The sequence below is a fragment of the Fusarium redolens genome, assembly GCF_020744475.1.
Source record: "Fusarium redolens strain MPI-CAGE-AT-0023 chromosome Unknown BKA55scaffold_17, whole genome shotgun sequence".
Taxonomy (NCBI): domain Eukaryota; kingdom Fungi; phylum Ascomycota; class Sordariomycetes; order Hypocreales; family Nectriaceae; genus Fusarium; species Fusarium redolens.
In genome coordinates, this window is record NW_025763680.1 from 296385 (window position 1) to 309003 (window position 12619).

At 48.7% G+C, this 12619-nt stretch overlaps 5 protein-coding genes across 5 annotated transcripts; 2 read left to right on the top strand and 3 right to left on the bottom strand.

The window, feature by feature from the left end:
- Window positions 1-1017: 1017 nt before the first annotated feature.
- Window positions 1018-2862, bottom strand: BKA55DRAFT_543904 (Aldehyde/histidinol dehydrogenase; the record flags this gene model as incomplete). Its single annotated transcript, XM_046190642.1, has 3 exons — window positions 1018-1193; window positions 1247-2666; window positions 2713-2862. The coding sequence occupies 3 exons, from the start codon at window positions 2860-2862 to the stop codon at window positions 1018-1020; spliced, it is 1746 nt and encodes a 581-aa protein (XP_046044483.1).
- Window positions 2863-3315: 453 nt separating this feature from the next.
- On the top strand, window positions 3316-4504 carry BKA55DRAFT_579355 (uncharacterized protein). The gene is made up of 2 exons (XM_046193843.1): window positions 3316-3606; window positions 3653-4504. Exons 1-2 carry the CDS (start codon window positions 3476-3478, stop codon window positions 4344-4346), a joined length of 825 nt encoding a protein of 274 aa, XP_046044484.1. The 5' UTR covers window positions 3316-3475; the 3' UTR covers window positions 4347-4504.
- BKA55DRAFT_623447 (pyrroline-5-carboxylate reductase dimerization-domain-containing protein) lies at window positions 4505-5879 on the bottom strand. The gene is made up of 2 exons (XM_046196804.1): window positions 5464-5879; window positions 4505-5415 (listed from the first exon to the last, which is right to left on the bottom strand). The coding sequence occupies exons 1-2, from the start codon at window positions 5504-5506 to the stop codon at window positions 4535-4537; spliced, it is 924 nt and encodes a 307-aa protein (XP_046044485.1). The 5' UTR covers window positions 5507-5879; the 3' UTR covers window positions 4505-4534.
- A 257-nt stretch (window positions 5880-6136) lies between these two features.
- BKA55DRAFT_652286 (pyridoxal phosphate-dependent transferase) lies at window positions 6137-10191 on the bottom strand. Its single transcript, XM_046197340.1, has 6 exons — window positions 9795-10191; window positions 8938-9745; window positions 8779-8890; window positions 8345-8605; window positions 7032-7568; window positions 6137-6978 (listed from the first exon to the last, which is right to left on the bottom strand). Exons 1-6 carry the CDS (start codon window positions 10086-10088, stop codon window positions 6183-6185), a joined length of 2808 nt encoding a protein of 935 aa, XP_046044486.1. The 5' UTR covers window positions 10089-10191; the 3' UTR covers window positions 6137-6182.
- Window positions 10192-11151: 960 nt separating this feature from the next.
- Window positions 11152-12609, top strand: BKA55DRAFT_137776 (uncharacterized protein). Its single transcript, XM_046184879.1, has 2 exons — window positions 11152-12490; window positions 12561-12609. The coding sequence occupies exon 1, from the start codon at window positions 11159-11161 to the stop codon at window positions 12476-12478; it is 1320 nt and encodes a 439-aa protein (XP_046044487.1). The 5' UTR covers window positions 11152-11158; the 3' UTR covers window positions 12479-12490; window positions 12561-12609.
- The last annotated feature ends 10 nt before the right edge of the window (window positions 12610-12619 follow it).

Genomic DNA, 12619 nt, shown 5'->3' on the forward strand with positions numbered 1-12619 from the left:
ATCGCGGGGATCTGTTAGAAGCCGTTGAACGGCATGCACGCAACCTGGCTGTTTTACTGGGGTGAATTTGGGCGGCTAAGCCGACATGGTTCTCCGTGACGGATGCTGACCCCTAGCAGCTACCTCAATTCTCTCCAGCCTTGAGAGCGAAGTGATACAGGTCAATACTATAGACACAACAGTAGGAGAATTATATGATCAGCGAAATTGGAATTGTCACTTCCTGGTTCTATATCAATACTGCGGACTTGCTCTCAGCCCTCGGCTTCCAAACCCGAAACCCATCGTTGTGAAGAAGCCTTCCAGAACACATCGGCGAACATCTCAACAAGCTTCTAGGAGGCAGTGAAGGTACCAAAGTACAAGGGAGACAGCCTATGCAGTTGTCAACCCGTTGGAGAACCCCTGGGCTGAATATAGCGCGGATGCTTATACCAATCAAGACCTTTATCTCGTTCTGTAGCCTGAAACCAAGACGACATGTATCCAGCATCCAATTAGATGCTTGTATATCTTCCGTCGGAAGTTACTGTGGCTTGTAAAAGCTTAATTGGTAGTCTTTCTGCGGTTTCTGACAGGTGTATGTAGTTGGCCTGGCTATCGGCCGGGTATCATCGATGGGTTTAAGGAAGTTCGCACCCACATTTAGTTTCACGGAAGTGCGTGACCGATTGATCGATAAGATGAAGCAAATGTAATGACTCTTGAGGATTTGGCATTTATAAAACAATATTAGTCAAAGCATAGGACGACGGCCGCAATAGCCCCAACCCAGCGGTCAAGACTATCGTGTAAATGTCGACCAGATGCAAAGCATTCGCACATAGATGATACGCCAATTTGGAAGTAGCCTGGGCAACGCAAGTCGAATCCCTAAAAATGAGGTTTATCTCAATGAAATTCACAGGTCAATTCGAGTATGAAGTCACGATCATGCAGACGAAAGGGAGTGTTCATTAAAGTTCATTAAATTCAGTTCTTAGCTTTTGGTACAAATCTAGATAGGCTATGCTAAGTCTATTGGGTGTTGGAAGGATACAGGAACTCATTAAGCTCAAAGAACTCCTCCTTAACGAGACGAGGCGACACAAATCGTCGGAGCATATCAGGGCTACCAGCTCGGTCGTTGGTACCAGAGCTGCGAGCACCACCGAAGGACTGTTGGCCAATGAGAGCGGCAGTAGTCTTGCAGTCTGTAATCTGTTAGAATTGCAAGCAAGATAGTTATGGGAGGGGGAGAACTTACTGAGATAGAAGTTACCGGCAGAGTAGCGAAGAGCATCCTCAGCTTCACGAAGAGCGGCACGATCTTGAGCAAAGACAGCACCAGTCAAGGCAAGACCACCACCGTTCTCATCAATGCTCTTGAGCATAGGTGTGAAGTCAGAGTCCTTGTAGACATAGACAGCGAGAACAGGACCAAAGATCTCCTCGTTGAAGAGACGGTGATCAGGTGAGTCAACCTGGTAAACAGTAGGCTTGACAAAGTATCCAACAGAACCATCATACTTTCCACCAGCGATGAGCTTAACCTGAGGATCCTTGTTGCTCTCATCAATGATCTTCTTGATCTTCTCGAAAGATCGACCGTGGATCACAGGACCCATGAAAGCCTCGAAGTCCTTGTCGGGACTGCCTTGGGTGATGTCCTTCATCTTCTGCTGCATGAGAGAGAAGAACTCCTTGGCCTTTGACTCAGGGATGTAAGCGCGAGAAGTAGCAGAGCACTTCTGACCTTGGTACTCGAATGCACCTCGGATAGTGTGGTTGACAACGTTGTTGATGTCGGCGGAGGGGTGGACAAGGTGGAAGTTCTTTCCAGAAGTCTCACCAACAACACGAGGGAAATCGCGATATCGCTTCTCAGCGATACCCTGACCAATCTTTCCATAAATCGAGCGGAAGACCTCTGAAGAACCAACAAAGTTAAGACCAGCAAACTCGCGATGGGCAAGGACAGTCTCGGTGATCTCAGCAGCGTCACCGGGAACAAACTGGATAACATCCTTAGGAAGGCCAGCCTCCTGGAGGATCTTGTAGATGATTGTGCTGGGGTGAATGTTGTACTGCGAAGGCTTCCAGAGGACAACATTGCCGAGAATAGCGGGGGCGATCAAGTTTCCACCGATAGCAGAGAAGTTGAACGGCGAAACAGCGTAGATGAAACCCTCAAGAGGCCTGTAGTCGATACGAGTCCAAATACCATCTGTTCCACGCTCAGGCTGCTTGCTCATAATCTCAGCGGCATAATGACCCGCCAGTCGGAAGAAATCAGCCAACTCAGCTGCAGCATCGATCTCACCCTGCCAAACATTCTTTCCCTGGCCCAACATCGTCGAAGCGATGAGTTCATATCGATACTTTGTAGTAGCAAGTTCCGCAGCGCGCTGGAAAATAGCAGCACGGTCGACGAACGGTGTGTTTTCCCAGTCCTTCTTAGCCTTTAGGGCGGACTCAATAGCAGCGCTGACTTGCTCCTTTGAAGCGAGGGGGTAGTTTGTGAATGTTGTGGCGTGTTCTGCGGGGAGGACTTGATCTTCGTTGGCGTGGATCTTTTGGGATACACCGTTGAAGATGATTTCGCTCTTTAGAGGGAGTTGGGAGCGGAGTTTTTTGAGAGCTGCTTCTACCTTTGCGCGCTCAGGCGAGTTTTTTGTGTATGTGGGCTAAACAGTTAATATTGATCAGAAAATGGTGTGATGGTGTACTTACGTTGGGCTCATTGCGAGCAGCGGGGAGTCTGAAAGGTACAATCGTAGCATTACCTCGCTTCTGCAGTGAAATCGCAGGTGTAGAAGCACGAACACGACAAAGAGGAGTCAAACGACCCTTTGACGTCAAAGCACGAACTGAAGAAGCCATTTTTGTAGTAAGAGGAATGTGATCTCGTACTGTACAGCTCAAGTATGATATGATGAATAGAGAAAAACATAAACAGAAGCGCTTCTGACGGGCGTTTTTATGTTGACATCACAACCTTATCCCACTGAAGTCGGGGCTGCTACCGAAGGTTTTTTTTTAGTGAAGTGGAGGGTTGAGTTACCCCTCACAGCGCTAAAAGTTAAGCCACTTTTTGGGCACCGGGCGGGGGGCCGACAGTGTCACAAGACCCTGAAAGAGCTGTACGGGAGGGACACCGATGGGAGGTTTTGGTGGTGGGGTTTACTGAGTTTAGAAGGGTCGGTTGGGGATCCCGTGGTGTCGGTATGGCCGTGCGATGGTGTTGGCGTAGCTGTATTGTTGCACAGAATGGGAGGGATGGCTGAGCATGAGGGACTGCTCCCGGCATTTACTGGCTTGGTAGTTGTTTTCTTTCTGGAATATCGCTATCGCCTTCTCTAACCTGGCATATCTCAAGACTCGTCGAGGGTCACTGCGCTACGCCTAAGCAGAATTTTTGGATATCTCATTCACGGAGTTTCACAAACGAATTTTTGTTATTGTCATTTGCACCTTAAACTCAATATCATACCTCATGGAGAAACACCAAGATGTCGCTGAAGCGACATTCAGTCGCAGCCATCTATGGAAGCCCATCGTTGGGGACATAGCAGCAGCAGCTATCTCTGCAACTTTAATAACACCAATAATCACAGTGATTGACCAGTATGTCTCATGCTCCTTACAGCAAAAGCTAGCTAACAAACTTCAGATCTATGGTAGAGAAAGTCTCTTTCAACAGACCCCTCGCGCAGGGCATGAAAGTTCACAGCTTGAATGCTATCAAACATCCAGGCCGCTTCATCTTCAGCCGTGCATTCGGCTACGTCTGGACTCTTTACGGAGCAACATATGCTGTATCCAATGCGTCAGACACCTTGGCTCATGAGTTTCATAAAGCTGCTGTTGGAACAATTACTTTTGTCAACACGATGATAGTTAATGTTCCTCTTGGCGTGCTGAAGGATGTGCGCTTTGCTCAAATGTTCAGTGCTTCAACAACGCCGACTGATAAGATCGCTCCTGTTGTCAAGCCTGGTGTTCCCAGAGCTGCTACAGCTACGTTTCTCATGAGAGACGCCATCACGATCTTTGGGTCTTTCACGATGGCGCCTTGGCTGTCAGCTCTCATTCCTGATAGCCTGTCTTCGAGTCCACATTCCAAGGCTATTATTTCACAGTTGACAGTGCCGATTTTCTCACAATTCTTTGCTACGCCAGTACACCTGCTTGGGTTGGACTTGTATGCCCGACCGCGGGGGATACCATGGGTTGAGCGTTCGGCACAGATCCGAAGGGACCTCTTCTCAGCCACAATATTACGGTCTCTAAGAATCATTCCGGCTTTTGGAGTAGGGTGTGTGGCAAACATGGAGGCAAGGTCTAGGTTCCATAAGCTGTTATAGGGAAAGCTTCTAGAAGGAACAATGGTACAGCATGTAGAAGTAAAAGCAAGGTTCATACATACAGGAGGACTAGTGCAGTAGATTGGGGATAATTTGCACGTTGGAGACAGTCTAGTAGGGTAAAGGGGAGGTGGCGTCTGGTTCTTTGGCACAAAATACACTCTATCGTACTCTGTTCCTGGCTAAGTCTATGAAGTAGGGCGTGTATCATTAACATGGGTAGTAGTCTCCATCAACCTTGCCAGAGTGACCGCCTCCCGTAGTGCACGTCCAAGATGGCCCCTTACTCCCGCTTCTTCTAGAACCATAATTCCTCCGATGGTGCAGCCCTCAGGCGAAGTCCCTTGATCTCTCAAATCCCCGGGCTGCAATCCACTCTGAAGCATTGCAGCTGAACCCCTCATGGATTGGTAGATCATCGTCTGTGCAGTTGCCCTGGGTACACCAACGGCTACGGCAGCATCGATGAAGGCATCGCAGATGATAGCCCACATTGCTGGGGTAGATCCTCCAACGGCTGTGGTGGCGTTCATGAGACGAGGAGCCACTTCGGTGGTCCTACCGATGGTGTTGAAGAGGGTTTTGGTGAGATCCATGAGCTCTGTTGGGACTTGGGGCTCAGAGGGTGATTTCTCAATCGCGATGAGACCTTCTGAAACCATACATGCAATGTTGGGTAGAGTACGAATTACCCAGGCCCTGCCTGAGAAATTGTCCTTGGTGGTCTCGCTTCCATAAATGGCAGATTCGAGCTTTTCTTTGGTCCAGCCAGCAGCTACACTGATGAGAAGTTTGCCTGATAAAGCATCGCGAATACCCTCTTGGGCGAGAACATCGGCGATATCAGCTGGATCAACGCCCAAGACAATCACGTCGCCGTTTTGTACAGCTTTGACATTGTCGCCACGAGACACAGTCAGAATGCTGCCGTACTCTGAGAACTGGCCGTTGAGTTTAGACTCAGAACCCTCTGATCGCACGCAGGCGATGATGTTTGTGAAAGGCAGATCTGTCTTGCCGTCTTTGATAGCAGGAAGCAAATTCTTCACAATAGGCTTTGTGATGTTTCCTATAATGGTCAGTCAATTTGCTGCAAGTCATTGGGTGGTTGACATACCTGTACCCAGGATGGTGAGTGTGGCATTGCTCGAACCAGCCATAGTTGCGATTTCTGTTGTGTACAGGGGATACAGTTTGATGCGGCAAAGTTTAACGTCTTATTCGCCAAAAGATAAGAAAAATTGTAACACGCAAAGCATGTGAGCGTCCAGCCGATCAAGTGACCTCACACGAAGAAATAGACCAAACCACGACTGGAAAGACGTTGACAAGTCGTGCAGATGCAGGTATGTTATCTCTTTGTTTTGATGAGGGGTAGTATCAACGGGAGGGCTGCCGACGATGATGCTGAACGTGGGGTAGAGCTAAGCTCCGCATTTAGAGATAGTGGGCTGCAGGGCTACGGGACCCTCACCGGCGCCACTGGATATGCAATGGAACACGTTTCAGTGCTCGTGACGCTTTGTTCAGATGGAGGAATTGAGTTCCTAGATGTGATACCCCACTTTGTGAGTACCGACAGTATTTGCAAGGATTGGAAATGTGTCATCGACAAGAGATCTGCATGGATAAGGAGAGGCGTGTGAGGTGCACTGACATCCATGTTATCTCCAAGCTGAGACATTCTAGCGTTACCAGAGCGGTGAATGATACAGTGCATTCCCCCTCGAAGAGGACAACAAGACATGAACAAGGACACATTTGCAAGGCAGATCAGATTCTAGAATTAAATCCATTCTTAACTAATACTTCTTTGTAATTATAAACACTTTTCATCTATCTCCAAAAGGCCAACCGTCTCCAAACCTCACTCTTCAGCGCCGAATACTCATCCAACGTCCTAGCAGCAGCATCCCTATTCTCCATAGCCCTCCTCGTAAGATAAGCCATGCACTCCGGAAGCGTACCCCACGTAGTACACTTATAAACCTCGGGAGCCACCCCCGCATCATCCTTTAGCTTGAGCAACCCGAAGCTAACCTCGTCCGACATGCCATGCAGCTGCGCAAACTTGACCGGAACAGTCGGAAGACCCGCCTTTGTGCGCTCTTGGTGGGTTTCGTGCGCTTTGACCAGCGATTCTTTGTTGTGGCTTGCCAGAAGGAGCTGTGCGGAGGGGAAGGGTTTGGTGGTGCCGAAGGAGCGGAAGTCTTGGCGGAGAACGCCCTGGGCGATTTGGTTGTAGGAATCGTCTGTGTCTTGCTTTGTGTCGTGGATTAGGGAGCGGGGATCAGAGGCCATGTATGCGCCGCGAACGACTTTGATGCCCAGTGTGAAGTTCTTGTCCAGAGCGGCCTGGAGATGTTTGGCGAGAGTGTCATGGGTGCTCTTCAGATAAGCCTGGTAGGAGTTGTAGAGAACGACTTTGCCGTCGGTGTTGAACTTTTGTTGGAGTTCCATACCGAGGCGGAAGATACCCCATTGGTAGTGTTGCGATTCAGCGTCGATGAGAATATATGCGCCGCGGTCTTTGCACTTTTGGGAGATCTCGTGGCAGGCGTCGACGAATTGCTTGGGGAGTTCGGTGCCGTTGGCGAAAGCGTCGCAGACTCCGGGTCCAGCGCCAGTCATCCTGAAGAGCTGTTAGTATGCGATATTGTGAAAGATTAAGGTGAGGCGACTTACTTGACGGCCAATTGATCACCCTCGCGGAGTAGCTCAACAGTCTTGACAGTTCCCTCCCTCCAAGCTTCGATATTCTCACACCACTGACACTCATTCGAGCTCGAGGCTTCAATACCAAAACCCTGATCCTTACCAGTTTTGGCATCAAAAACCGTCTCCTTCGCAAATGTAAGAATTGTTCCCTTGAATCCCATATCCTGCAACGACTTCATAGTACACTGCGTCTCAGCGCCCGTCTCCCCAGCGCAAAATTGCTTATAAAACGTATGCTTCAGCAAGCTTCGCAGCAAAGGGTTGCGATCAACATTGAAGAGATATGGGTTTGTAGGGTTGGAGAGCTTTTGAAGAAGATGGAGTGAAGGAACGAGAAGCCATGGTCTTGAGGATATGGAATTGACCAATAGAGAGCGGTAGAGAACTAAGGGAGGGAGTTCTGAGAGTGGTGTTTCTGTGCCTTTGACGACGGGTGTGTTTGTGCGTGTTGCTTCAAGCGCTGCTGCGGCGTTGGTGGAGGAGTAGTGGACGAGGGCGATGAGGCTATCTCGCCGCACTCGTGAAGTAGGTCGCAGTGTGAGGGTGAGGCCTTGAGCGGCTCGTGAACGAGTAGTAGTTGAAAGTGTTGTCATGTCAGGCACTGAATATCTCTTCACGATTCTTACTGTGTTGGTGTAGAGGGAAGAAAAGTGACAATGGTAGTGATAAGATGGGCTTTTTTTGAAGTGAAGCATCATAACCTTATCATCTATTTGACTTCGAACACCCATCTCACGCGGCTCTAACAACCTTTGGTCACACTCTATCGGCACCTCAACCGATACGCTTTCTCTTTGGTTAAACACCGCGGGGAAGCGGGGTAATTCGTCACATGGACATCTTATCAGACCGTCATCGGTGCCTTTTTTGTTTTATTATCTTTAGCGAGTTGTGTTGGAGGTCTAGACTTGAAGCGGGAGAGTTTCCCGATGGTTTTCGCTAACCCCACTTTGGTCACGTATCACAGAGATATGCGCTCTTGCATGGGTTTGCTAGCTACGGGAATGGCACCGCTGGTCTTGGATCTTATCACCTCTGGAGAAGTTAGTCCAGATGCGGTAGTTGGGGGTCGCAGCGTGATACGCCATGCATCGGCTTGTCCTGGCGAAGGGCAGGGGTTAGACTTGGTCTCGGGTTTGTGTTACGCTAGAAGCCGTTTTGCATATTCTAGTTTATATCGGAGGTCTGACCGGCGTGGGATGGAATTACATGCGAGTGTTTATTTGAGGAACGAGATAATGGGGATGGTGGGGAGCGGTTACGGACGGGTCTTGTTCTACGCCAGTGACTTTAGAACGTGCAGTTGAGTCCAGGGGTGATGGTGTTGTCTTGAAGCTTTAGGGGATCTGCGTGTTCTCGAAGTATCTAAGGAGGTGTGTGGGAGGCCCGATGCGGAGTCTTCAGATCCGTTATCTGCTTGTTCATCGTCAATGACGGATCGGGAGCACCGATGAAGAACCGTGCGTTCGAGACGGTCGAGGCAGAAACCATTCGACTGAAAGAAAGTATTTGCGGTGTAATGCACTGGATCGTAGTTTCTTCTTTCCCATGGCTCCCTCATGAACATCACTCAGGTCGATCTTATGTGCAGCATTGGGGAAAGCTATGCGCGCAACAGGCAAATTTCAGTGGGATATCAGAAGGATTTTGCTGGCATAAGTATTCGTCATTGATTAATGCCTACTACTTGTGGTTTCGTATCCACCTTCTTCACTGTACATTCTGAACCACCTCATCTAATGATTTTGCTACATACTCAACATTGTGTTCATTCAGGCCCGCAAGACTTATCCTTGACGTATTCGCCATGTAGATGTGATATTGCTCTGAGACCACGTTAGTAACCACCTCAACATATAACGAGATTACTTACCCTCCAAACGTTCAATCTGGGGTTTGCTGATACCAGTATACCCGAACATGCCGGTCTGGTTCACAATGTGCGACCAATCTCCCGGCGTCCCCAACCGCACAAGCTCATCATATAGCTTCTTCCTCATCGACCTGATCCTCGACGACATGGTAACAAGATCTTGATGCCATTGCTTTGAGAGGTCAGAGTTTCCAAGGACAGTAGCTGCGATCCTAGCTCCGTATACAGGAGGATTCGAGACAGTCTGTCGCTGGGCATTCTGAAGAAGTGAGAACACCGTTCGTTTGGCGTCTTCAGACTTTGTCACGATCGCTGTAAGTCCAACTCTCTCTCCGTAGAGGCCCATGTTCTTAGCGAAGGACATGCAGATCGCGGCTTCAAGGCCGAGATCTTCGATGATGTACTTGATCGCCCATGCATCTTCATCGTAGTTGCCCGAGTTGAAGCCAAGATACGCTGAATCGATGATTGGAAAGATTCCATTCTCCTTGATTACAGCTGCAATTTCTTTCCATTGGTCACGAGTTGGATCGCAGCCAGTTGGGTTATGAGCGCATGCGTGGAGAACAACAGCAGAACGCTTATCGGCTTTCTTCAAAGCGCCGATGTAGCCTTCAAAGTCGAAGCTTCGATCTTTGTAGTAGGGCGCTTTTGTTACGTTGAAACCGATTTCTTTGAATAAAAGATCGTGGTTTGACCAAGTTGGGTCTGTGATGATGATGTTCTCGATACCTGAATTCGCCTTGCGGAGAACAAGACCTGCTAGGAGGAGAGACCCAGTTCCGGAAATGGATTGACAACTCGCAATCTGGAAGTTATTAGCGACCCAACCAACAATAAGGCGGAAGTGAGCTCACTCTGTTCTGTTTCAGCGCAGACGTGTCATGAAACAACAACTTGGTAGCCTCATCCCGGAAGCCCTGCAAACCCTCGATAGGCAAATACTCATGCCCAGGGTTCACGATCAGCTTCTCGGCCTCCCTCACAGATGGAAGAACCCAAGGCTTAGCATTTTCATCTCGGTATGTGCCTTGCCCAAGGTTAACCTTCCGAGGGTTCTGGTCTGCGTTGAACCGCTTGGTGACTTCAAAGATGGGGTCAGGCGGGATGTATTCCGCTGCGCCAAAGGCTGAGTGCTGTTGAGTGGACATTACGATGTGTGAGGGTGGAGATGGTGTTGATGAAGGAATACGGTAAGCTTAAGCTAGTACATCGGCAAGTTGCAGCGATTCTGTTCCTTTTGTTATAAGTTCTTGGTGAAATTGTCGGCGCTTAAGCCCGGCGCGGGGCTGGATGACTCGGTGGAGGGGCTCCGAGGCGTTACGGACAGGGATCCGATTGCGCAACACGACGCACAGCATATCGGTAGTCATCCGGTGTATGATTCTCTTATCTTTTGCTTATGAGTTATCGGCATTGGGTTATTTTCTTATTAATGAATAGCATGTCTAGGAACTGTTTCGTTTCCAAGTATATTAAGCTATGTTGAATATTGGGCTTTTGCAGAAGGCTCAAACAAGTTCAGACACCAGAACTGTCAAAGCGCATGATGAGTACTCCAATAATTCTTTGACGCTATTTGATACACTTTAAAATATATATATTCTACTGAGACAATATACTTGCTACAATATTATCATCGCTCAAGGTCTACTATTCTATCTACAACTGCTTCACACCAGAAATGGGCCAGTCATGATTCCGTTGTTCACCTGTCAAATCCCATCGTTGGGCGTTACTTGGTTCACCTTAAAATGAATGCGATTATGCGAAGCCGTGGTGCCACTTCAACGCCCACTTCGCGTCTCTCCATCATCCCAAACTTCAGCTTTCCAGGTGGTGGAGTCCTTTCTTATTTCAATTCTTATAATATTTATTTCACGGCCTTGCGACATAGATGCAAGGATATTGGGGGCGATTCCTATCTCAGTGGTCAATCTTCTGAACAGCCTGTCTTTTGTCTCTCATAATTAGCATAAATGTCAATCATGCATCCAAAATTGGTATTGGGCGGCGTAAGTGGCCTTGATTGACCTGATAGGCCCTTCCCTAGAGTCAAGGATACTGTCTTGCACACCAGTCGACTAGTATGACAGCATGCGCCGCTCTCCGACGGATCACGGGAGGTGAGACTCGTAAGCAGTATAAGCAATTGACGTATGTCCAGAAAAAAGATTACGCTGTATAAATACTCTTGTTCTTGCAATCAACATTATCAGGTATGAAGATGGCCTCACTTGAATCTTTGCCCTGTGAGATCCTTCTCCAGATCATTCGCGGCAGTCCTCCACAGGAGTTATGTCGTCTTAGTTATACTTGTAAGCGGTTGGCATCCATCGCTGGAGACTGCCTCTGGGGGGATATCGAGCTTCACGAGAAAGGCTATCATGATTCGAGCGCAGAGCTCAACGAGCCATTACCTTACAGGTCACCGAAGAGGTTTTACCATGATACTAAAAGGGTTGGTTGGCAGAGCAATATTGGTGAAAGAGCAAAGAGTCTCTTCACTATGCTGCAGGAACTCCATGCTCACGATGAAGGACGACTGAGAGAACTTGCTGGCAGAGTCAAGAGTCTGTGTACGGTGATTGAACCAGACTGGAAACCTGACGAAGGCTTGGTGGCAGAACCAGTCTCTGTTTGGAATCTTTTACCTTACTTGACTAATCTCGAATATCTGGAGCTTCATGGTATCTATGAATCGTCCCAAGCCGAAGAGCCTAGGAAAATACAAGCAGGGCCTTTGACGAAGCTGCGGTTTGCAAAGCTGCTCGCTTATATCCCCCGATCTGTTGCAACCTACGTTCTTGAATCTCACGAAACGCTCGAGCGTCTGGAGCTTGGTGTATTGGATCAGCCGCTGCCCAAGGGCGTCGGTATCAGCGAACAATATGACATGAATCACGGCCGATGGGAACTTCAGCCTGGGGGAGTCATCCCACGTCCGCTTGGCAATTTCTTCCTCGATGCTTCCCTGAATCTTTCGGGACTCAGGCACTTATATCTCTGCTCGCCATGCAACAGCCGTGGTGATTACTTCAATCAGCATAACCCGTGGTCGAACCGCGCAGAGCTAGGAAGTCTCGAAGCATGGAAACGGCTCATCCTGGCGTCCAGCCAGACCCTTGAGACCCTCGTAATCGAACATCGACCTGCAGCAGGAATTGAAGAGAACGAAGGGTTCTCTGAGGACGAGTTCCTCTCTACTGGAAAGACCGGCGCGGGAAATAGAGCACTCGTGGAGGCCCTCGGAGACATAATCATCGACAAAGACACTCTTCCCAGGTTGAAGCGAGTGTATCTGTACGGCTTTGTTGCTGGCGGAGCTTCTGCAGTATCGTCTGTTGAAACACCAGGGGACTGGCTGATGCATGGGGTGAAAGCAAGAGGAGTCTGTTGTGAAGCCAGAAGGGGAAAGTGGTGTTTGTTCGATCAGGACTCGGGTGAAACAAATTGGGCAAAGTGGACCGGAGATGGGAATAGTAATCTTCATGATGGATATATGGGGATCCGGTGGTACTCGCTCCTGGCTCAGGTCTAAGCGTCGATATGGGTATGTAAGTTCCTAGATGTTTATAGCCCTGACTACAGCAAGCCTGGAGGAAGAATTTGACCGGATTTAGGATAAACAAACCTCAAAAAAGGATCGTCAAAAGTATAAGACTGAACGATTCAGCTCATG